This window comes from Pogoniulus pusillus, chromosome Z (assembly GCF_015220805.1).
Source record: "Pogoniulus pusillus isolate bPogPus1 chromosome Z, bPogPus1.pri, whole genome shotgun sequence".
NCBI lineage: Eukaryota > Metazoa > Chordata > Aves > Piciformes > Lybiidae > Pogoniulus > Pogoniulus pusillus.
This window is the reverse complement of record NC_087309.1, coordinates 77,857,839-77,883,446: the sequence shown is the minus strand read 5'-3', so window position 1 is coordinate 77,883,446 and position 25,608 is coordinate 77,857,839. Positions and strand designations below refer to the sequence as shown.

Genomic DNA, 25,608 nt, shown 5'->3' with positions numbered 1-25,608 from the left:
TACTGTAAACAAGCTACTCCAAAAGCCACAGGAGCTAAAACAGTGAAAGCTCATGGTCACTGTGAGTTACTCCTGAAAAACTCAGCTCTCTGGAGCAAAGCCAGTTGGCTAAATGGCTCCCAGTTAGGCTGAAATACAACTGGCTCTGTTGAACTTGTGAACCTTTCTGAAAGTCTCCCCACTGAAATCCAGCCCTCAACTCCCAAATCCAGTAATTCCTTTTTTGAAAAAGACAAACTTTTTTTGCAGTAAAACGAAAACACTTAATTCAGTTTTTCTTAAGATGTCTCCATGTTCACTAAAGACCCAATCTGAAACTGGTTACTCTAAGTAACACATGGATGAAACTCTAAGTAGCACTAAGTTTTACACACAGAGATGAAAATATTCTCTGTGTCTTTCTACTAGCTTCACCACTCAAAAAAAAAAAAAAAAAAAAAAAAAAGAAGAGTATTTCAGTTAACATTTCATACCATTTTGCCCTTTTTTTTTTTTTTTTTTTTTTTTTTTTCCAAATTGATGTATTACTCTCCTTAATTCTTCCCTCTCGTGGCTGGTATCTTTCTGATTACCTTTCAACATCTGATATCTATCAACTGAAATTTATTTAATGAAGACATTTTCCTTTAATAGCTTAATTTCTGTTCCACAAGTGTCTTCTCTACAAACTATTGCATGTCCTTCCCCATTACTTGCTCCTACATGAAATCTCATACGGACTTTACCACACTTGTCTCGTTCATCTCAATTATCACGTATATTATATACATAAGAATCTCAAAAAGCACAACAAACACAATTTGATTTAGCTAGGAACCTCTGACTGCTTTTCGTATATCACCAATATACTACCACATTTATTTTTACATCAGACCCTTTAAGAATTAGGAAATGTAATGACTGAAAGAACAGACTAATAAATAATATCCCCCAGCACAGGAAGTACTCTGTGCAAGCGGAAATACACATTATCTTTGTTTAAAGTATTGTGTATTAATTACCATACTTGGACAAATAAAAGTGTTGCTGAACTTCTTGAAAGTTTAATAGCATAGATCTGAATGTAGTATTTCTTGAGCCATCATTAGAAGTGCAAAGACCATAGTCATCAATCCATAAGCATAGCTCAGAACTATAATGAAATAATGATTCAATAGAAACAAAGACAAATTAACAAGAAATAATAAGTTTTTTTTGGTCAAAACCCTCAAATGTTTTGCAAAATAGCAAGTCTGGCTTTGATTTGTAGCTTGGTCATGTAACTACTGGAAACCGTTAACCAACAAGGTGAAAAAAATAGTTAAAAACTCAAATGGCACAAATAGTAGCACAAATTCTCTCTCCTGGAACTAGTATTCAATCCAGCACCCAAATAAGCAATATCATGTTTTTCTCACACACTAAAATCTAAATATGCTTAGAAATGTCAAGCACATGACTACAGAAAAGTTATTATGAATAAAAACCAAAATTACAGAAACACAGAAATCCAAAGTGTTTGGCATTCTTGACAAACATTATATCACCCCACATATACCATGTGCTAAAACACATTCTTTGTGTACTTCAGAAATACATATAATGCAAATCTAAAGAAACAATTATTACTGAATACAGCGTCTGCTATACATGTTTTACAAGAATTTTACAAAAACACAGACAGAAATTATGAAAGCAGTTAGTCTTTGCTAAATATTTAACTGCATTAAAGAGAGCATGCCTTTGCAGTACATATGAAATGTCCACTGTTTGAAGTGGAAAAGTTTCACTCTCTCAGATGTACATTATTGTGCATTCTGAGGAAGATGAAGTATAATAGTGTCCACACTTTCTCTAAAAATGAGGTTCACATGGTCAAGAGAATAAAAAAGTTATCAAATGATGAGATTGTTTCTACTTGCAACTGATTCTTAAACAAACCAGAATTGCTTTTGTAGTTACAGAGGACGCACTACTGAACAAACTGGTGAGTTACACATTTCAAAGTTCAAAATAAGTCTGAATCTTATTTTAGCGTTATTTCTTATGCAGACAATAATTTTCCCTCTGAATGCAGCCTTCTTGCACAGACTGCATTTGTCTACTGTTCTGACAAAACAGGGTTGCAGAATGAGAATCAGAGGCAGCTGCATATTAGAGGTATGGCAACAGCTAACGGTCAGCGCAATTGTCTTAGAAAACAAAGCTAGCCCACATGAAAATTTTAGCATACTATAGGACATTCACATTCATAGTCAAGCTTCCTGAACCAAATAAAGGACGTCTGCTATGACTAAAACAGTATCTAATACTTCATAGTATCACAGAAGACCAACAGCTGAAATAAATATTCAAGTGTGTGCAAACTGCTAAGGCCCATTCCAGGTCCTAAACTGCCCTGCCAACACTAGAAGACCAACACTTATCTGTACCTCCTGATAAAATTAAAGAAATTTCATCAGAATAGTAGGTAGCTGCTTTTCCCTGGCTGTCCTACTCATCACTTCTGCTTGTAGAAACTGAAACCCAAGGACATTTCAAGGACTCTAATCTTTTACTTGGTAAGGGAGAAATGGCTACTAAGTCAAGTGAGAACAGATAGTGTTCTATAGGTCACATCTACTTCTGTTTCTTTTCTGCTTAGGTAAGACAGCAATAATTTCTCACTGGGACTAGTTTTATTTAATTATTTGACACAGAGAACTATAAGCCACTATTACTTTCTTGAATCAGACTGTCCCAGAATTCAAAGAGAATTGCTTATTCCAGCAGAAATCGATGCAACTGCACCCATTGTTTTGTTCCCGCTCACCCCTCCCATCTATGAGTAGCAAAACCAAAAACCATGCACATACACTGTGATTAAAACAAAACTGCTTCACAAAATGCCACATATGAAGTCACCACATCTTGAGAAAAAACAACCCACATCCAAAGTCATACTGAAAATGGTTAATTCCACTGTAAACTGAAACACTAAACTCAAAAAAGCAGCATTACAAGCCAATCATTTGGGAACAATTATTTTAAAGGTTAATAGCTACTCCCATTCTAGAAAAGCAAGGATAATGGAACATTATCTCCCAAAAGCATACTCTTTGTAAACAACTACCTAAACTTGTTGAATATGAAAGCTGTGCAAACACACAGCATCACAGTTACTATAACTGATAGAAAGTCTTTGTTTAAATAATGTACAAAATGTCAATGCAATACAAATAAGATAAAGAGGAGTTCTTAATGACACAACTTTTGTATTTACACTATTCTCAGCAGCACTTAAATCTGCATTGGAGATACATACAAAGGGTATCTTTTTTTCCTAAACTGACAGCATGCTTAGTTCTCTCATTTACACCACATTGCAATAACATAAAGAGGGTTTTACCATTAATCCAGGTTTTACTACAAAGCATCCCGTTACTTCTCTGTCAAACACTGGCAAGAGTGCCAAATGTCTGTCATCCAATTCAAAGGATTAAGTCTTCTTTTATAATGTGATTCTTGTACAAATTTATAAAAATACAGTTTCTTAGAGCTGGTCACAGTTTATATTTTGGCCTGAATTCATTCCACAGAGGTTGAGCATGACAGCTGGCAGGAAGCTGAGGGGAGAATACATCCTCTCCCTTTTCAGTCACCACATTTCTGTTGCCATAGTGATTAATCCTCAATTGAATGGCTGTCTTTGTACATTTCTTTTCAGTAAAACCTTAAGCAAACTTAAGTTGAAAACATACAGTTAACAACAACAACAAAGTGCCTTCACATATTCAACAGGTACAGTACAAGTTCTTGCCAGTAGCACTTTTCTACATACTAAAAAGCCTAGTTTACACCCAGTGTGGAACATCAGCAGGTTTTGACATTATTTACTATATCTCATTCCCACTTCTTGATTATTGTGTGAAGCCTACAAGCCTTCTCCAGAGTTTTCCCTGTGCTTTACCACTCTCCCCCTCCATTCAAATTCCCTAAACAAATTAAGCTTTATAGCCAATAGTGAATGCCTACTTCAGACTTCTGTACTTGTGTAAAATGTTTCTCATAGACTGTTTTTATCAATTAACAGTGAAATTAAATAGGAAATTAAGGAATGCAGTAATTTAACTCAGGATAGACTAGAAACATTAAATATCTTCTTCATCACAGAATCATAGACACATTCAGGTTGGAAAAGACCCTCCAGATCACCAAGTTCAACCAATATCCCTACTCTAAAAGGTTCAGTCTAAACTATATCCCCAGGCATCACATCCAAACGACTTTTAAACACATCCAGGGTTGGTGACTCAGGCACCTCCTTGGATAGCCCATGCCAATGCCTCTGGGAGGCTTCTGTTTCTTATGGTAGCTATGAAAAAGCTTCACAGATAGCAGTGCAAGATTTCAAAGAACCAAAGCAAGAAAAACCTCCCATACTGAAAATCAGCCAGGTTGCTTTGGAGCCTGGAACTCATCATTAAAAAAAAAAGGGGATTGGGAAAAAAAAATCAAGACCTCTATAAATACTTAGCGGGTTATTAAGTTGTTAACACCTTGATCCCCCCCCTCTCCAAATTAACGAAGTCACAGTATTTTTGAGCAAAATATCACACAATTATGAAAGATTAACAAAAAAAATCCCCTCAGTGGATGAAATAACTGCAGGTTCGACAATAAAATGTAAATCATGAAGGGAAATAGTAGCAGTAACATTCTAAGTCAAACGTATCTAAAAATTATCTATGAAGCCCTGGCAGGCAGCTTTTTTTTAAAAAATGCACCAGAAATTCAAAGCTTTGCATGTAAGAACAGGCATTCATCTAGAGATTATTTCTAGACTGGTGTCTCTATGTAAAAGAAACAACAAGAAGCAAAGAAAGAGGCAGGCCTCTCCATAACTATTGATGGTTTTCTTCCTACTCACGTCTCTAAGAGAGTTTATACTACTGTTGCTTCTGTGTGAAAAATAGATGCCTCAGAAAAACTGACTGACAAGTGAAGCAAGAGAAGTTAATTTGTAATATTTGCAGTTATACAAACTCAAAACAATGAGATATAAGATACATGAATACAAATTAACTCCTGCAAAGCAGTTTTGAACATAGGTGGATCAGCAGATATTCAATCAAAGCACTCTCTTCAAATTTTTCCTTCAGACACTGCCATTAAATAAGTACTTTTCTAAAGTATTCTGGAGTATTTTTAACCAAGTTTTCTGCTAACAAGGTACATTCTAATGCAAATGTGTTAGAACTGAAAAGGCCTCACTTTTACTGGTTGGCCTAGTTTGATCTTACAGTGTAAAAATTGTTTGGCATCTCTTCTAATGGCTTAATTAAATACAGTACATCGACAACACTGGCAAAAACCTCAGCCATTGCAGATGTTCCACACCCCAGAACAACAGCCTTAGACTAAGCTGCACATTCAGCCATTATTTATTCTGGGCTTGTGGTTTATCTTAAGAATCTGTCCAGGAAATTGCAAATGTTTATCACAAGGCAAACAACAAAGTGTCCAGACAGTCAGAGTAGATTAGAACCACTATGCAATATGGACAAAAATCTGGAAGCTGTACCTGAATTTATTCCAGATTTGTATATATTCCAAATGTAATTAAATAAGATGCATGACCAACAAAAAAACATGAAATATATGTATTTGCTATGTAAACGAGCACTCCCAGTGAAGTCTAGCTTTACATTTGAGACATAGGTAATTTAACTCACTACAGCAACTGCATGTGTCCACTAGTCCCAGAAAACCTGCAAACCAATTGGTATCCAACTTCTTGTGTTGCAGATTTTGGTTATGTATTGTAGCACTTGGATTTTTGCTGTCTGGATCCAGGACAAACAGAAGCTTTTTCAAGCCTCAAATCAGAAAAACATGTCAGAGAATTTTATTTCAAACACCTAATCTTTAATCTTACCATTTCTCCCACAGAAGAATCCCACAGAGGGTGCTGTGCTGTTTAATTCCCAACTCTTTCAGAGCTGGCCAATCTAAAAACCACCCCCAAAACCATACCACAGAAGTAATTTATTAGACTTCCATCTGAGCCGCCTCCTCTCATCCTCAGCTGCCTTGATCATTCTTGGTGGTCATTAACAGCAAAACAAGTTTGTTAAAGAAGAAAAACAAGGGGGAAAAAAATAACACAGAACAACCAATATTTCCCAAACATTTCTCTTTACCTTGGCACTACAGACTGCTACATTAGCAGGGAGCTGGGAAAACTGCTTCAGCTCAAAAACATCTCGTACTGCCCACCGGCTCAAGCAATTCTCAGCTTTGCTGGATCCAACCACTTTCTGATTTGAATGAATATATGCCACTTCTTGAACACCATCTGATACATTAGGAGAAAGATATAATCAAAGATGCTGATTATTCAAAAAGCCTGAAGACAGACAGTTGCACTGAGAAAGAGACTCTAAAGTTTTAAAGTTTAAAAATGTTATGATTTCACTAAACACCAAGTTTATCAGCTCTATCAAATTAACAACAATCATTAGACTTACGGAGATTTATCCAGTTTAATACTGTTTCATTTTCACTGTGTTTTTTTTATTAGATGGACAAAAGAAGATTCAAAGTACCTATGATTTCATGGCTGCAATATTAAAATTGATTTCCCAACAGAATCCGATCTTCTACATTATATTTCAGATTTCCAGATCACATTTTTATTTCCCATGCATGCACGCTTTTATTGAACAGCCCTGCCAGTACTTGTGAGTTCAGTTACTTACATTTGTGAATTTTCAATAAATCTTCAATCTTAGCATATTTCAATAGACAGGAAGTGTTTAACAAAAGAAAAAAAAACCTACTACCAAGCAGCCTATCACCCCTGCAGAAAATAAAGAATTGTTTAAAGGGGAAATATAGCACAAAATTACTAATTATTAGAGTATTTATTACTAACTTCTAACAAAAGACACGTATAGCAGGAAGAACTTAAAATTTGCCAGGAATAAAAGAAATATATGTTTATACTTTAGCTGAAATAAAATCAAAGAAAATAAATTACTAGTTACCTAAATATCTGTCCATTGATTCCACCTTTTGGTCCTCATGTTCCAATCCAGTTTTACTTGCAGAAGGCCTATGCATGGCACAACTGCTAGGCTTTGTTTTTGCAAAAGGCGTATCTTTAATAAAATGAAGCCTTGGAGACCCAAACTGAACTCTGCCTCTCTGTTTTTTACACTTAGAGCTTCGCTTTCTGTAAAGAATTTTCTTAACTGGTAAGTTATCTTCAGAAGATGAAAATTCATCTATATGCTGAGAATCACTTTCTTTTTCTTTTCTACTGGTCCTCTTTGCTGGTAGTAGAGCTTTGGAAATATTACCCAATTCATCATTATGGGCATGTCGGTCTTTCCATTTTAGAGAGGTAAAAGCTCTTAACTTTCTTGATTCAAAATTATGAGAAACTTCAATATCATCAGACTCATCACTTAGGTCACTCACTCCTTTCAAATCTCCTTTGTTGTTCTTGATGTCCTCAAAAGTCATTTCTTTGCTGGAATCTGACTCAGTACTACTGAACCCAAGCTGCCTACTGTCATCCTTAAGCACAAGCCCATCTTTTTCTTTCATTAAGTCTTCACGGTTTTCACATATTGACCTGTCCATTTCAACTTTTTTAGTAAGCAATGTTTGTTGGCATGCTGGAACTTGGGTAGGTAAGATGACAGAACTGCTGTCAGTTTCCACATCTGTATCACTTTGCTTTGAAATTCCTTGATCCTCACTTTCTCTGTCTCCTTCCTTCTCAGAATCTGATAAAACCAGCCAGCCTCTACTAGATGCATCTTCTTCATCAGTTTCACCTGGTGATTGAGTAGATTCCCCATGATCCAAAACAGGCACATGGGTTTGACATTTCTGAAAATCACTGCTCTTGCTATTTACATTTGTTCTTACAATCTGATCATCAGAACTTGAATGGTAAGAGTCATAATTATTATTCTCCTTTTTGACAGTTTCAATTTTTCTCTGCAACAACTTAGAGAATCCACACTGCATTAAGGAAAGCTGTCCCTTTGTTACCATTGCATTATTTGCACTGCAAGGCTTGCTTCCATCGCATTTTTTCGTAGAAGTTTCCAGAATATCATCATCACTGAAATCATCACAAAAATTTGTTTCTTCTCTCTTTAATTGTGCCTTAATGTTTTGGGGATCTCTATCATTTTTACAGTCTGGATGTTCAAACTAAAAAGGAAAAATAATTTACAGCAAAGGCATTAAAAACATAAAGAGTATACGGAATACACATAATTCCAAAGCAATGTAAAACAAGCAGATTTCCACTATGTTCTCAACCATAAAAACACACAAACCAGTACTGCAATACACCAATAGAAAGCAAATACAAAAAAAAAAAATCAAAGAGATTACATTAAAATCTGAAAAAAAATAAAGTCTTTGTCAGAACAATGAAAATAATAGAAGGTATCATCTGAGACAATATATGCTATGCAGTGCTAAAACAGCTTATCTCATCACTTCCACTTCTTTTTTCTTTATACTACGCTTGCTGAAACTTCTAATCTTCAAAAGTTGTTTGAAAAAAACCTTAATGATTCAAACCTTAAAACTGTGTAATGACTTTCATAAAAAACAATCCCAGAACAGTGGTCAGTCTCCTTGACCGAGCTTCTCTAAGTCAAGGAAACTGCTACAACCACATAATATTTTGATCTAAAATCAGTTGATGCCCACTGTAATCAAACAAAAACTAATCCCAGGAAACCTTAACACATTATGAAGATAAAGAAGTCCGGAATACAGCTCCAAAACGATTCTAGGATTCTAGCAGGGCTTTAAACTAGAATTGAAGTGGGATGGGCCTGTTGCTGGGTTTGCACCAGTGAGGCAGTGTTCTAGTAGTAAGGATGACTAGAAGACCTCCCACCCTGTCAAGGTGCTCAGCTTGCTCCCTGCAATGCCTGTACACCAATGCATACAGCATGGGGAATAAACAGGAGGTGCTGGAAATCCATGTGAGGTCAAGGAGTTATGATATGGTGGCAAATACAGAGACATGGAGGGACAGCTCACATAACTGGAATGTCATTCTGGATGGCTATGTCCTTTTTAGGAAAGACAGGACAAGAAGATGAGGTGGTGCAGTTGCTCTTTACGTGAGGGAGCAACTACAACATATTGAGTTATGTTCAGGGGTGGATGAAGGGCGAGTTGAGAGTTTGTGGGTGTGAATTAAGGGGCAGGTCAGCATGGATGATACTGTTGTGCATGTTTATTACAGGCCACCTGATCAGGACATGGAAGTTAATGAGGCCTTCTACAAGCAGCTGACAGCAGCCTTGCAATTACAGCCCCTGGTTCTCATGGCGGATTTTAACTACCCAGACATTTGCTGGAAGGGCTAGTCAGGCAGCCATCCACAGTCCAGGAATGACATTATGACCACACAGTGACATATTAACAACAGGAATTTACAGCCAATATGACAGCATAGTGAATATTAATTTAATACTACTTTTACCCACAGAAATGTTCAAAAAGCCTAAGAGACAGTGGTCAATTTTAGTATTATTCAGTGCCATCTAATACTGTTTTCATATTTTGGAGACCATACTTGAGATGTAACTGTTCGTTTTCCACACAGTTAAAAGCACTCATTAAAATCAATCTTTTCAAAAAAGTAAAAACAACTTCATGTTCCAGAAGGAAACTATCAAATACATTATTGAAAAAACTATGTTTTCCAAAGAGGTCCACAAAATCTGAAATAAGATTTGAATCCTCCAAACTAACTGTAGTCCTTTGACAATTCCCTAACTGAAATCCTCTAAACAACAGCAGGTGTCTGATTCTTGACTGTCTTCATCAGAAAGTTGGCCTATTCTATCATGTCATACACCTGACTCTTATAACACTGCAGAGCAGTGTATCAGTAAACAACAATGCTCTCTAATGACAGCATGTTCACAACACATTCTTTCAGACTGGGGAAACCCACCTGTTGTAAAGGTCACAAAATATTTTATTACCAGGTGTTCAGAATATTCCATTTTAAACACAGGAACACAGACAGCATGACATTATCTAACACTTTCAGATATGTAAAATCAGAGACAAGCAGAAAAATTGAAGGTGGCAAGTGCAGTTTAGAGCAAAAGCATTCTTTGTCTAACAACACACTGTCCACATTTCTCACTGCAGTACCAAGAACTAGAGGGGCTGCTCCACAGTACACAAAGACAGCTCACCTTCTCAAAGCTGTGTGGAGGATTCTCTTGCTTTAGCCATGTAGTTGCTGTCATGACTCCTGCTTCTACTTGACCTTCCCTCTAAAACAATTAGGAATGTTTGGAATAAAATTTTAAGTGCAAGTCAACAAAGGAAAGCTCAGAAAAATAACAACATTTTTCTTTCTGTCTTTCTACAGAGGTGTAAGCACTAGAAGTATAATCAGCAAGGTCCAGTGTCTGACTTCTATTTTGGTGATACACTTACTGCTCTTTGATCTAATGCATAGCCTGCAGGAAAAATAACATAATGCATAAATTGTGAGGATCTTATGCATAAGGTGACTTCATGATCTTAAATATCTCATACCATGTTCATATTACACACTGTTGTGAGTTTTGAGCTTAATATCCCTGTAGTATGTGTTCTTACATTACACTACTCTTTTGGCTATGACAAGCTGTGTACTGCTATATCACATTACTTAGCTTCTTCCTAGTATAGGCAAAATAACAAAATAAAGGGAATGATAGAAAGAAACCTTGGAAAAGGCTGCAATAAATTTCAAGATGCAAGTGAGCTGCAGCAAATATGCTACATAGAAAAAAGAAAGTGTACTATGGAGTATTATCAGTTTGCACTACAGAATTGGGCCAACAGTCTTTTTAAAGTAACTAAGAAATTAATCTTAACATATGATGTCTCAGGTGCTTCCACCCTGTAGTATTTTTAAATACAGTGTTATAAAATATTTTTGACATCTCAAAATGTACTATAAAAGGTTACTATGATTATAAAAATTGTTTTTATGATCTGAATTCTGGCTTCAGAAGTCACTGTGAGTTACTGAAGCATAAAGGGCATCTGTGCAAAGTTGACAGTATGTGAAAGCATGACAAAAATGTTAGAGAAAATAAATATATTGCCAAACTTTGGAAAAAACATAATGCAAACGTTGTTCAGTTTTTTGTTTAATTTACGGACATTTTTAGTTTTTGTTAGAGTGAGAAATAACACAAAATTTCACTTAAGGCATTGCCTAGGCAAGTACAGTTTATGTTTCACTTTTCTATTTTATAAAGTGTTTCCATGCAAAATTATAACAAAACACCTCAACAGGAAAGGGAAAATGTAAAACTGGTACCCAAAAGTTAAAAGGTAGGACTTCACCCCAAAAGTTAAAAGGTAGGACTTCACACCTCCAGGATGTCTTTGGTAAGACAGGACCCATGAGTCCTAAGTCTGAAAAGGTTATGGAGCCCAAAAAGCTCTCCTCGATGTTCCTTTGATCCTTGCACTGCCTCAAAATATCGCTTGGCATTTTCACTTCCAACCACTGCACAGTGGAGTTGCTACAACAGAACAACACAAGAGATTTCAGAAGTGGCTGTTTCAGCGACATGTCAGAATTCCTGGCATTCACATTATATACACAGCTTTAGCTGGAACACGCAAGAGATTTCTAAAGGAGGATATTTTGATTTACATGGCAGATGCTGGTGTAATAGACCATGGTATATTATCAACCTACTTCAGTTTACTGAATAAAAAAAAATTTCATTGCTTTCTAATATCAGATACTTACTATACATACTGCTGATATTTTTACGTATCTTGATTCCTCATCTCTCCTCAATACTAAATTCTTACTGTTTTTTCATAGTGCTTTGCGTGGCATACTTAGTTTCTAAGGACTAAATGAAGCCACAAGATTACTCCTACTGAAAAGAAGTGACTTTAATAATCTTCTAGGTGAAAAGGAAAAAATAAGTAAACAGTTTGTCAGGCAGAATTAAAAAGTTTTTGAATCCAGAGAGGTTTAGTTGAATTCCAATGACTGCAGACTCCCAATATTTATATAACTGGTCTGTCAGAGCCATGGGTTTATGGATGCTAAACCTTAAATATTTTTGGTAACTCTCTCTAAACAGTTAGGAGCTCTTCAGTGCTACTCATTTCTGCTTCCAGCACTAAACAGGTATTTTCCTAGATATCATGGAATCATAGAATCAACCAGGTTGGAAGAGACCTCCAAGATCATCACATTGTATGAATTATGTCGGCAAATAACTACACAGTCAAATTCTAGTTTAACTTTAGCTAAGCACAATTTACATATTTCTTGAGAGGATATTTACAAAAGTAGGATATTATATACAATTTCTATGCAATTTACTCAAGTTTGCATTATATTAGATTTCAATTTTACTTACATTAGATCTTTCAATCACATGTGACTATGCCAGACAACTAAAGATCACTAATAAAAAAAAGCCAGCAACTTTAACATCAAGTAGGTTTCTCAGTAAGAATACACATGGCAAAGCATTTTCACATACATTAATTTCATGAAATGGATGGATGACAACATTTAGGTCTCTGAGAGCACATTTCTGTTTTTCACCAGAAGTCACATGTCCACATGCATTCACATTTTCTGAATTTACAATAGCAGAACAATGCAGTTTCACCATAACTTACTGAAAATTTCCTAACTGCATTCAAGTGTTAATAGCAGAGGATGCTACCCAAATATAGACTAAAAAAAATTTTTTTTTACATTTCCAGATTTACAATTATTCTGCTTACTGCTATTCAGCTTGAAAAATACAAGTTAGCTTGGAGAAAAAAACACACATACAAGAACCTCTCATCAAGCTATACGTATGCCTTTTGGAAATCCAAACAATACCTAGGTCTTCTTTACCTACAAGATTACTAACTCCAAAGACCTCTGTGAAGCATGACTTCCCTCCTCCAGGATTTTAGTGAATATAGTCGATCATAACCTGTTATTGTTCATTTTGTTAGCCATTCTGAGACCTCTCCTATTTATACTTGATGTTGAAATGAATCCTTGAAAGTATTTCTCTAGAGAAATTTGGGACAAGATGTTTTCTAATTTTTCCCAACACCACTTCTTTAAGTCTTGCTAAAGTCATGGCCATAAAGCAATACAAGTCCTGCTTCTGATTGTTTTCAAAAACGACATTAGCAGCTTTTATGTTTTAAGACCACTGTCCCTTAAAAACAGTTTTTGGAATTACTGTGTTTTATATTTAACTTGCCTCATAAGAGTATGATTTCAACTATTAATACAATGCCTTCTTCTTTCTGGGCTTCTGATAGAGAGTCTCTAAAAATTGCCCAATTACCAGTCCCAGGTAGGCTCGTGGCCCCAAAATGGGACAGCACTTCAGCACACGACCTACTGCTTAATTTCTTCTCACCAAGTTTCATTATTTTTTATTTAGACAATTTTGTCACAATTAAGTGAGCTCAAATTGCTTTTTGGCTTCTACAAAACACTGAATCAGATAATAGTATTCAATACCATGGTGACATCATGCCAGCTTTAAAATGGAAGTGCTAGCTGGGCACAGCATCACAGGGCTTGTGATGCTTTACTTCAGATTGTAACATGAGAGCGTTCCTGTTTCTGGGGTTGCTTCCAGTTTCCACTTCGGGAGTGCTGGTCTTTGTAGCTGGGCTGACTGCAAGTATAGGGGTTTATTTTGCAGTTGGATTGTTTCTGCTGCTTCTTCCACTTCTGCTTTTTCTGCAAAATAAGCTAATTGTACATTGTATTGTACTATTAAACTCTCCTTATTTCAACCCATAGGACTTCTTGTGTTTCTCTCACTCCCATTCATAGGAGTGAGCCTTGTTAGAGCAGAATGTGTTAAACCAGGACAGGAGGAAAACATCAACCTGTGTACATCTGCATCTCCCCACTTATTCATCCTCCAATTTCCTTGCAAAAACCCTAGCTACAACAGGGTGCATGTCACTGAAGAGGCATTATAATTTTTCTCCTATTCACGGACAAACATTCAAATTACTATGTTAATTAAATTACACAAAGCTTTCTTTAACATATTTTAACACTTGCCCACTGAAGTGATCTACTTTGTCTTTTCTACACAGGATAATTGTAGCTTACTGAGTTTCTTCCCTTCTCCAAGTTCACATGCTTGTAATGTCAGCATCTTAACTTAAAATTTCTTTACTTGCATCTTATGTTGATGAAAAAAAGCTCAAATCTAATTTAGCCTCTAATTATTCTTCAACCTGCTTTTTGCTGTTTTGAGTTTGCATTTATTCTTTGAATTCTGGTCTCATCATGAAACAGTTACTAAATTATGTGTTCCTCAAATCACACACACCCGTCCCAGTTTTAGGTGTTCAAACCTAAAAATCCTAGTAGAAAACTTTAGAATGAACAAGTGTTTCAGATTAGGTATTCTGCCAAGCAACATCACTTACTATCTTCGTAACAGAAAGCAACACAAGTTGTTTTCCCTTTCTTTTACAAACAAGTTTTCACAAGCAGGAAGGTAGCAATGCCTTCTTTCTGATCTATTTTCTCCAACCTTTCACAAAAGAAAGATGACCAAACTACTAAACTAACTGCTGCAGAAACTAACTTCAACTCTCACAGATTTATTTTACAAGTCTTCATATAAAGCAGTTCTCTATACAGCCTCATTAATGTATTAATGACAATTAACATGCCAAAAGTTACAGAAAAACTTGACTACAAATTAACCCTGCTTTGTTCTTTGAAAATTACTAAATCACATCTCTGCTTAATAACATAACAGTATATACTATAAAACCAACATAAACTACAATTCTGCTATAAGCTAGCTTAGCTTTCAGTCATTGAAAACACTAAAAAGAGTCCCCAGTTTAAACAGTTTGTGAACTTCACCTGTTTATAAACCTGTCGCAAGTACATCAGTTCTTCCACAGTTCCCAAGGATATCAATCTAAATACTTTAACAGCTTTGTACTGGCCAATTCTGTAAGCTCTGCAAGGACAATGGTATATTAAAAGACATTTTCATCAGGGAAAGAAAAAATAAAAAAGAGATAGTTCTTAGGACTAGTTAAATAAATAAATACATATATAAATAAAAGCATTCCAATAAAACAAGGCATTATCCAGCTGAAAAAGCTTTTTCCCCATTTGTATCACAATGTTCATCTCCTATTTCCCTTGAAAACACATCTTCCACTATGTTTTCTCAGGTGTTTTTTCCCCCTCTGTCTCCATCTGCTCTTGCAAAAGATAGTCTCTTATTTGCATTATATAGTAGTTAGATCATGAATTACTTGAGGCTGCTCTTTCTTAACTTTATAAAGCACTCTGCAATAAAGTCATAAAAACAGCTAATGAACAGTCAGTGTTACATCTAAATGGTAAACTCTGAGACTCCTAGCAGATTATATTCCCAGAATTCAAGAGAGGTTGAATTAATTTATAGAAATGTGATCTTACAAAAGTACCTTAAAAACAGACCCTTCCAATAATAGATGTTTCTGATGTGCTAATTTTTGTAGAACAGATGCAGATAAACACCTCTCAGAATTCACAAAGACTCTTAAAATGGAACAATATAAAGGCATAGGACAATAGAAACAAATGTATTTCTGTTTGCAAAGAATATATCTATTGAATTTTGAAAGCTTCCAATGTTCTTTTAGGGAAACAGTCTACAGTCAAAAAGCAGTGAAAGAAAAAAAAAAAACAGATTTCCTGGAAATACTCCAATGGCATAGTATCAGAGATGGAAATGAATGCTGAAAAGATACCAATCTCCACAAGGGTGAGGCAGAAGACTACATAAATGTTTTTCTTTAAGGATTCTGGAACTCAAATAATCACTTGAACTATGAACATCTACAACTGACACTGCATGGCATCTTTCCTGTGTTTGTCAGGACAGAGGCACACACATTTACCTTCTGGAGATCATTAAAAGTTATATCAACTATGGATTTTTAATATTTTTTGTTAAACAAGCTCTCCTTAATAGTGACACAAAAATAAAAAGCAAAACAAGGAAAGAAATCAAGGTTAAACACAGGAACATCATAGCTAAAAAATGAAAAACAGCTGGATGTTTCTTACTGTCTTCTGGAGTAGTCACAGTACTATAAAAAATTATCCCGAGGAAAATTTTAGTTGGTCTAACACATTACAGAATCAATACAAAAGAAGAGTACAGCAAGGATCAAGTCATGTATTTTGAGTATGTACCTGTCAATAGCTTGAAGATCATTTGCAGGGTTCCACGTGGGGTCAAAAAGTATGACAACATTCGCACCAACGAAATTAAGACCCAGTCCACCAGCCCTAAAAACGAGAAAACAGAACTATGTGACAGTAAGAAAAGCAAAACACAGTTCTGCCTTTTTCTCAGTATTAGGTCCACATCAATATACTCTTCTCCAACACAGAAGTAAATATAAGGCTACAGCTTTGAGTTACTGATGTGTTTATAACCATCCAGTTTCAAATAACCACTGCTGTAAAATGGAGTTTTCTCACCTAAATATTAAGATTATAAACCGTGTGACTAACTGAATCATAATGGCTATCACCTTACTACAGAAAACTTTCTGAATGATACTTCACATCCACTGAGCCCTAAACAGGCCAACTCCCCCCATTATTGTACTGAAATTCATAACCATTTTTATGTCAGTTAACTTCACAGAAGCAAGAAAACCAGCTTAAAAAGTCTAAAACACTCATGGTGTAAGGTATATCACATCTAAGAATCAGCAACTGTCACAAGTACACTTGAACAGTACGCAAGTCAACTGTTCAAACACACTTAAGAGCTAGCTGCATATGGGCAACATTTGTACTCATCAATACAGGAAAAGTATCGCTGTAAGAAAATTGTCTACCATCAGGGATCAGAGAGGTACCAGTTTCATCATCTTAAAACACAGAACAGCTGTTTGCTTTCAGGTAAAGCTTGCAAGCCAGAAAAGAATTTGAGCACATGCCTAGTCTGAACTAACTAATGCCCCACTGCATCCAACAAAACTACTAAGTTACTTGGAATTTGGCATGGACATAGCTGAACAACAGAAGTGAGGAAAATACCACTCTCATTCAGCTGAAAAATGAGCAAAGCCTGAAAATTCTTTTCAATTGGCTCAGCCAATATTCCTACAACAAAACAAGTTCCTATACAAGGCTATGTTAACTACTATTATTAAAAGATTCTTCACATTGCTGTAGGCAGTACTCATTTCAAGTGTGGTCTTTCTTCTAAAGGAGGTATTGCAAAAAGTAAGAAGCCGATCCCATTTAATTGACCAAGCAGCTGGTTTTAACAGCTGTTTGAAGCAACGGGAAAAGCAAAGTTTCCAGGTATAAGAATGAACAGAAACAGAAATAAAAAAGCTTATTCAGCCCCACCACTTCATGGCCTTCATGTATTCCTTGTCAATAGAAGTAGAATTACGGCCTCTTCATTTTAGGTTTGATGTGACACAGGGTTAGTTACATCTGGAAAGGAAGAGGACATGGAGACCTACCACTACTAATGGAGCTTTTCCAGAGGGTAAACATTCTCTATTTGAAATCATGAGTAACTATTTTTCAGGAGTTGGGTTTTTTTCCCTTGTTTTTCAGAATACCTTACTGTAATTTGAATGTTGGAAGTATTGCTTTTTAGCGAGGACAGAATTCAGTCTCTCATCTTACCAAACTGATCCTGCATTCAGACTGAAATATAAGTCAACATATTTTTCCAAATGCTCTCTCATAAAAAGTTGCAATATTTGGAAATGAAATATGAAATAAACCTCAGTGCAAAGCCTCAGCACAAGTGAAATAGACTAACTATAAAAATTAACTAAACAAGATATTCAGTTTTTTACCTTTTAAAATTTTTAAGTAAGCCACAAAAAAATCAGATAATCCAAACCAGATGAATAACGGTTCCTGTGTCCTTTGTGGACAGAATAAACACAGTAGATAACTTGTCAATTGTAACGAGTATCTTCCATTTTAACTGTCATTTTATCTATCTGTTAATTACTGTGAAATGGTCCACACAAATTACTATACCATGACTCAAATGAAGATCTGTGTATGAAAGATTTTCTGACAGTTCAGTTACAAACAACAGTTTATTTAAACCCACATATTTTGTTAAATGAATTGCTTAGCCTCATATCCTGTCACTAATAACCTAATAGCTCAATATTTAACTTAACACCTCAATACAAAAGCAGTAATACCTTAGAGATGTTGTCAAGAAACCTTTGACTATGGAATTCTATTTACTAAGGTAAGTATTTGTAGTTTATAGAATTCTCTGTTTCAGTAAGACTTCTGGCTAAAAATTCTTTGAAAGTAGTTATGTGCCCACTAAAAATACTTGCACCAGTGGCGAAGAATTCAATGTAAATGAAGCCCTGTAAAACATAATGGACAGCAGTGCAGTTAACAGACTGTCATTGAGAATGATGCAGGTAGAATGGTACTGTATACTGTAACCTTTCATGAGAAAAACCCTGACTAATAATTTTTGAAATCATCATCTCTTCACCACCTAAGCACTTCTTTTTAAATAATAAAGAAAAACGAGGAGCAGAAATATTTTGATTTATAATTATTCTTTAGGAATTAATGTAGAAAAATAGTGAATAAAGTGGAAAAGTTAGAAACAACGATTTAGCCTAAGGGTGGGAATACTCACTGCTCTTAGTTGGTCTGCAGGACTACCCAGAATTCAGTACTGCACACTTACATTTCCACTTCTTCAGGCTAAGCAGCAACAACTGAGTTACAGGCTCTGACATTCTCCTATCAAGTTATAGCAACTCCAGCAACTATTCTAATGTTTCCAAGCATACCCAAACACCTCATTCTTCCAAAGAGTCATATATTTTCCAAAAAAGAACCTGCACAAGACTGAAGTATTCTGAAACAGATTTTACTGCATGAGCTTTAGAAGTTCCAACAGATGCACACCTATTTTTCCAAAGAGCTCAAGACCGAAATTCATAGTCTATACCTAATGGTTTGATAGAATTTACAAGCTCTGAAGAAATCAATTCTATATGCTCTCAACACTCAAAAAGTATATTTCTCCTTACAGCTATGCTAGCTGTGCTTAACAATAAAGGCATTATGTATGTTTTAAGCTAACATTATAGCTTGACCTGAAGTTCCGTAGTTACAGACAGTTTTCCTTTATTCCACTTCATTGTTTAAGGCCATTTCTCAAAAACCTCACCAAACAAAATCATAATTTCAAATATCTATGGGTAGTACACAGGCAATTCCAAGCAGAAGCAGTATTTTGCCAGTATGAAAAAAAAAACGAATATAAAACAGGAACATTATAAATTTAACAGTGAAGTCATCACATTGTCTGCACTGAAACTCACTTATAGATTGGAGTTTCCTTTTTCACAGTATGTTGACTGTGCTAATGGAATAAGAGACTCAAGATTACTATGCAGGGACTTCATCCTTTGCAGAATGCATTTCTGCAGCCAAAAGACTGTGCAAGTATTTTCAACAAAACCCAACATGTAGCTCTCCAAGCAACAGGACCTTCAGATCACATAAAAGTTGATTACACAAATGCTGGCCAGATACTTTGCAAGAAAGTACAGATAGAAGAGTATGACCCAATTCTGTCAGCCTACTATGTGTTGAGAAATAAAGATATACCCATAATCTCAGTAAAGGAAGATTAATTTGTAATAGAGTAGAACTAGAATAAATTACCTTCTGAATGCCAAAAGATTGTAAAATTAAAGCTGCTTCCATTACTATATACCAAGCAAACAAAAAGATCACTTCTTGTTATCTGTGATGAAGAATGGCACCTTCTGTTTTCTTTAGTAAACATGGTAATTTTGACTGGAATTCCAGCAATGTTTGTTCCTTCACACTCACTCAACAAGATGAGAAACACTAGAAACAAAAGAACCAAGAGACTAGTCTCAAGCAGGCATGGATAGCTCACCAGTCACTATACTCACAAACTCTCAAATGACAGGAGAAAATCCATCTTCTTTTTTATTTCTATGTGTATCAGTGGAAGACAACTGGAAAAGCTACTATTATGCAACTAAACTAAACTGAAAAATACATAAACTAGATTCTTTCCAAATGTTACAGATGCAGTAATTCCCTGCTGCCTTCAGAGGCAAGCAATAGGGATTCATAAAAGTCTTAGGGAAGCTGATGGCCAGATTCCACAGCTGACAAGAGACCATGAACAAATGTGCTTGATTAACACCACATATCTCTTCACAATCCTTCTCATATGCATCTGAAAGGGAGTTCTGACATGTACTTGCAATCTTCTCTAAGATTGTATCTGGCTTGTAATTCAAGATAGTTAGTGTGGACACTTGCATCTAAGTCCAATGTGCACACTTTCAATAAATGAGGACTCAAGCGCATAGACAAGAACATTGTGTTTGCATGTTTCATGGAGTTTGAATTTTCCTCTGAAAAAGAAGGTCACAGTTTCTTCTTTTTTATTTTTGCCCTTGCCTTGTCACAGACTTCATCCAAGATGAAACATGTAAGTAAGGAGAATTGCAACAAAATGCCCAAACCAACCAGACAAAAAAGAATGGCTGTCATAGTTTCATTAATTTTAGTTGAACATACTGCTCTATTTCAAAAAAAATAACTACGCATCATGAAGTGACAAACAGATGTAATAGGTACATACATTTTTAAAAGACAATGAAGATTGGGTACTTTAAATAGACACATCACAGTATCACAGTATCATCAAGGTTGGAAGAGACCTCATAGATCATCAAGTCCAACCCTTTACCACAGAGCTCAAGGCTAGACCATGGCACCAAGTGCCACGTCCAATCTTGCCTTGAACAGCTCCAGGGACGGTGACTCCATCACCTCCCCGGGCAGCCCATTCCAGTATCCAATGACTGTCTCAGTGAAGAACTTTCCCCTCACCTCGAGCCTAAATTTCCCCTGATGTAGATTGAGGCTGTGTCCTCTTGTTCTGGTGCTGGCCACCTGAGAGAAGAGAGCAACCTCCTCCTGGCCACCACCCCTCAGGTAGTTGTAGACAGCAATAAGGTCTCCCCTGAGCCTCCTCCAGGCTAAACAATTCCAGCTCCCTCAGCCTCTCCTTGTAGGGCTTGTGCTCAAGGCCTCTCACCATCCTCGTCGCCCTTCTCTGGACACGCTCAAGCATCTCAATGTCCCTTCTAAACTGGGGGGCCCAGAACTGAACACAGTACTCAAGGTGTGGTCTAACCAGTGCAGAGTACAGGGGCAGAATGACCTCCCTGCTCCTGCTGACCACACCATTCCTGATGCAGGCCAGGATGCCACTGGCTGTCTTGGCCACCAGGGCACATTGCTGGCTCATGTTCAGGCAGGTATCGATCAGCACCCCCAGATCCCTTTCTGTCTGGCTGCTCTCAACATATGAAACACACTAACAGCAACAGATTACTTTTGAGTTTGACATAATCCTTAACACTCACGCCCACTTGATAGTTCTGCTACTGCAATAAAATAAACTGCGTCTGTCCACAATAAAATGAAAGCTTTTAATGGATAAAGACATAGTAATAAAGTTTTAATAACAAAGTTTTAAAACTGCTTCCTCACTCCTACAGCAACCAGAAATGTAAAACTAGGAATTAGAAGACCCCTTGTTCTATATCTTTAAAATCATGATAAAGCAAAGGAGAGGAGAAGGAAGGATGTTACCATAGCAGTGAGTCTATGATTACGAAAAGACAAGAGAACAATCCAGTTTCTCAAAGAAGTAAGCCCTCACAAGGCCATCAAGCAAAATATAAAATAGTCTATCACCAAACACTAGAAAAGCAAAATGAAACAGGCTACAAGTTACATTTTCTTACATTGTAGATACAAGACATATGCTAATTTCCTGAATGGTGTTGAACTCTCTTACAACTCTGATCCTGTCTTCTGATTTTGTATTTCCATCAAGTCTTCGGTAATCTAGCCCAGATGCCATACAATATTGCTCCAGTACATCTAGCAACTGAATGAAGAAAAAAAAAATTAACACATGATTATGTGCTTACCAATATCTTTTAAACTAAACACAATCACAGAGGCCATGTTTCTCAAATGTATTTTCAATAGGCCATTGGCATTTTCAATGGGTATTCGAAATGAGGGTAAATCTTCACCATTTTGGAATCAATAACCTTGACTCTTTAGCTATGATTCTACAGCACTCAAGGTGTTTAATGTTGGTTCTCCAACTCTGTCTTCCTGGCCCTTCTCTAAACGATGCTGAAACAATTTAATCCAATAAGAAATCAGGCTACTTGAGCTATTTCCTAACACCTTAGCAAGTTAGAATTACTCGAAATAGAGTAAATAAGCATAAGAACAAGGACAGAGAAACACTCTGGCAGGCAGTCATTCAGAGTTCAGACAGATGGAATGTTGGTTACTGCAGTCTCTCTGCTCTTGAAGGGCAGCCTAAAATACATAAGCATTGCTTACTGCACCTAAATATGAAATTTGCAGTCTTCTTTAAAGACATTAAATTATTAAATATTTGAGACCTCAAACTGTCATTCACACTACTATTGTACAATATTTAAGTAAAAACATCAAACAAGCCACAGATTTCACCATTCCAGGAAACACATTACACACTAATGAGAAAATCAAGGAGCAAGTCCCTTAAAAGTAAAGTATGCATGCACCTCTTGCTCCAATTAAACCCTGGTTTATGTTCAAATAATTCTCAGGGTTGAAGTTTTGTCACAACTGGTGGCAAAAAGCCAGTAAATCAGCAGAAATTTAACTACCTTCAGTGCAAAACACAAAAGTAATGCTCTAACATATAAACATATAGCAGACAAACTCAAAATGGGCTGAGGTAACACAATGATATTCAAAAGCTCTAAGGAAAGCAGAGCTTTTTTTGACATCACGATTTTTATCATGAGCTAATGTAAGGTTTCAATATGCTTCTGGAGTGCAGTACACTGTCCTCATCTTTATTTCCCACAGTACAAGGGAAAGGAAATGTGGATGCTAGCTGTCACCTCAGTTCTTCAAACTTCAGAAGTTACTGCTGGAGTTAATTGACAAAGATCATATGTGGCTTACCTTTGTGGAAAAGGAGAAAAGAAGAATTTTATCCTTGTTTTTTCTGAAGTGATTTAAAAGCTGTTGAAGGACCTGTACATGAACCACAGAATACAAATGAAGATATGTTATCTATAGGCATAGTTGTGTTTTCAACCTTTAAACAGACTACGCTGTAATTAATTGCTTGCCAAGCCAAACAGAGGCATTACAAAAAAAATGTACAAACATAGTAAATGTGCCAAAGATAACAGAGATGCTGGAACAATGTATTTTTCAGCCATTTACATGGAAATTCTGCTCTAAAAAAGCAATCATACCACTAGTGGGTAAATTCAGAAGCTACCTGCGTCAGTGCATAGATTGCAACAAAACGCTATCTCGGGTACTAGATGAGCTTGTGAACTTTCTGCATTGAACCAATGCAAGTGACTCCTTTGAAAAAAACAAAGGTTGCTTTAAGTTTTCTGTACTTTATCTTTGTTCAGAGCCCCTTGGAACTTATCTTCTTAAAATAATCAGTGAAATGCATTCCCCTCCCTGATCTCATTCTCATCTGTTGCTCTGTTTACTGTAGGCTCCAGCTTCTCAGACTCTGCACAGACCTTGAAATGCCAATAATTCGCCCACACACAACGTTCTTCTGGTGGGGAAGCAAATAATCCCAAACCTTGTGTATAATAGTGATACTGTTATTTTCAAAAGAAGTATGTCCACATCTGGCAACAGCAGCTCCAGAGTACTGTGCAGAAGTAATACACAAAGGAGAAAAAGGAATTTTCTGTACCATGTCTGTAGCTCTCTCCCACTAGGCAGTAAATATTTTTTTAAATATATTTATTCAGTTATAGTTATATAAATTGTTAATCAACACTAGTTTCACTAAAAGCCTATCAAATGAAGAAGAACATTGATATTAATTTTACAGTTCTGGATAACACCTAGAATATAAAACAGTAATTATACGTAATTTATAAGCCCCTTTGCATATGTTATCAAGCCAGTTACAAGTGCAAGCAAGGTACAATTATGATAATTTTTGCCTGGTCTCATTGTACAAGAACATATAAACAAAGACTCACTTCACTAGGAAAAAAATCCACATCAGGTAATTTAGAAAGCATTAAATGACACATCTGCATTTTCTGTAGCCACATTAGGAAAAAGAAGAAAAGCTGTGACATGCTTTTCAAGTAGAAGGTATTTGGATTCTGTGTTGTACTGTATGGCTCAAACAATGAATTTCCTATAGGTGAATACAAACAGATCCACCCAGTTCATTTGAATAAAGTGGATCAATGTCATGCCTGTTGGGCTTCACAGAGGTCCTAGAGTGAAGAACAGCTTTGATGAAAATTAACTAATAGTTTTGCACCAGAGGAAAGTATATCCTATGCTTGTGTGCCAGAGTACTATCCTCAAAGTTGTTAGTCTGAAAAACAAATACTTGATCATACTCAAGCAAAAGTTAAATGCTCTACGTAAGCCTAATTCCCCATTACTACATACTATGAATTGTCTGACTGGGACAAAATTTTGCTTCTCATATTTGAGAATAACTTGTTTGCATACAGATATTGAGGTTAGTCTACAGTACATTTAGGCCTTCAAAACCACACCTGCCAGTAATGTTTAACGGGAGACATTAGCAGGATTTGCAAGATGTCCCAATAGACTTCCATTATGCTACTGAAATAATGATGATATGGCAGGCAAAAATAAACAAAGGAAAAACTATGTTGGATTGGTAAGAGATATAGACTAAGAACAGTATTCCATTTCTCCATAAATGCATGTCTGTGGAAATACTATATATTATTTCAAGTGCTCAATAAGCCTTTTCACATAGAAAGCATTTAGTGTGTCCGAGTCAGAACTTTTACAAAACTGCAGAAATAAGCAGACAAGGTAATAGTAAGAATTACTGCAGGCTCTCTGAACTATCCTTATTCATTTTACCTGGCAGCCATGTAGGACAAAAGCACCAATATGCCACTTTCACACTTACAGTCAAGCAATTCTGGCTTTACAGGTGGCAGCAGACATATTTGATGGACAAAAAGCTATGTTTTGCTATGTGTTGTATCTGTTTAGCCAGAGAACAAAACACAGTTTAAGCTGTTAACTTTTCCTCTGAAAAAAAAAAAACACATTATAACTGCTTAGTCTATCTCTCCAGGTCTTGAATAAATTTAAATAAATGCCACAAACTTTCCTTTCCAAAAATATAATCACCCGAAAAAAAACTATCATCTGGGCCAAAATTTCTTGGTAGTCTGTACTACGTTTTAATCTAAATGACTAAATAATACCTGTTCCACATACACTAGCACATAAGAGCCAGAAAAAGTATTCAATTAGTTTCTAGAATTTATAGAACAGAAAACCTAAAGTGCTACAGTGCAACAAGGCTATTAAAAACATTTTACTGCCCCTTGTCTCGTTTATTTCCAAATACATGTTAGAAATAGATCAGATTGCTTTCAATCTCTACTGTCTGTTGACTCTCCCCAATT

General features: G+C 36.1%; 1 protein-coding gene across 1 annotated transcript in view; it reads right to left on the bottom strand.

Annotated features, from left to right (window-relative positions):
• Positions 1 to 11,387: 11,387 nt before the first annotated feature.
• ERCC6L2 (ERCC excision repair 6 like 2) overlaps positions 11,388 to 25,608 on the bottom strand; it is a 34,155-nt gene continuing 19,934 nt past the window's right edge. Inside the window, exons 10-14 of the mRNA XM_064176765.1 lie at positions 23,114 to 23,185; positions 21,880 to 22,025; positions 16,241 to 16,336; positions 14,909 to 15,008; positions 11,388 to 11,546 (exon numbers count right to left, since the gene is read on the bottom strand). Coding sequence (XP_064032835.1) covers positions 11,388 to 11,546; positions 14,909 to 15,008; positions 16,241 to 16,336; positions 21,880 to 22,025; positions 23,114 to 23,185 — 573 coding nt within the window. The remainder of the gene's footprint in view (positions 11,547 to 14,908; positions 15,009 to 16,240; positions 16,337 to 21,879; positions 22,026 to 23,113; positions 23,186 to 25,608) is intronic.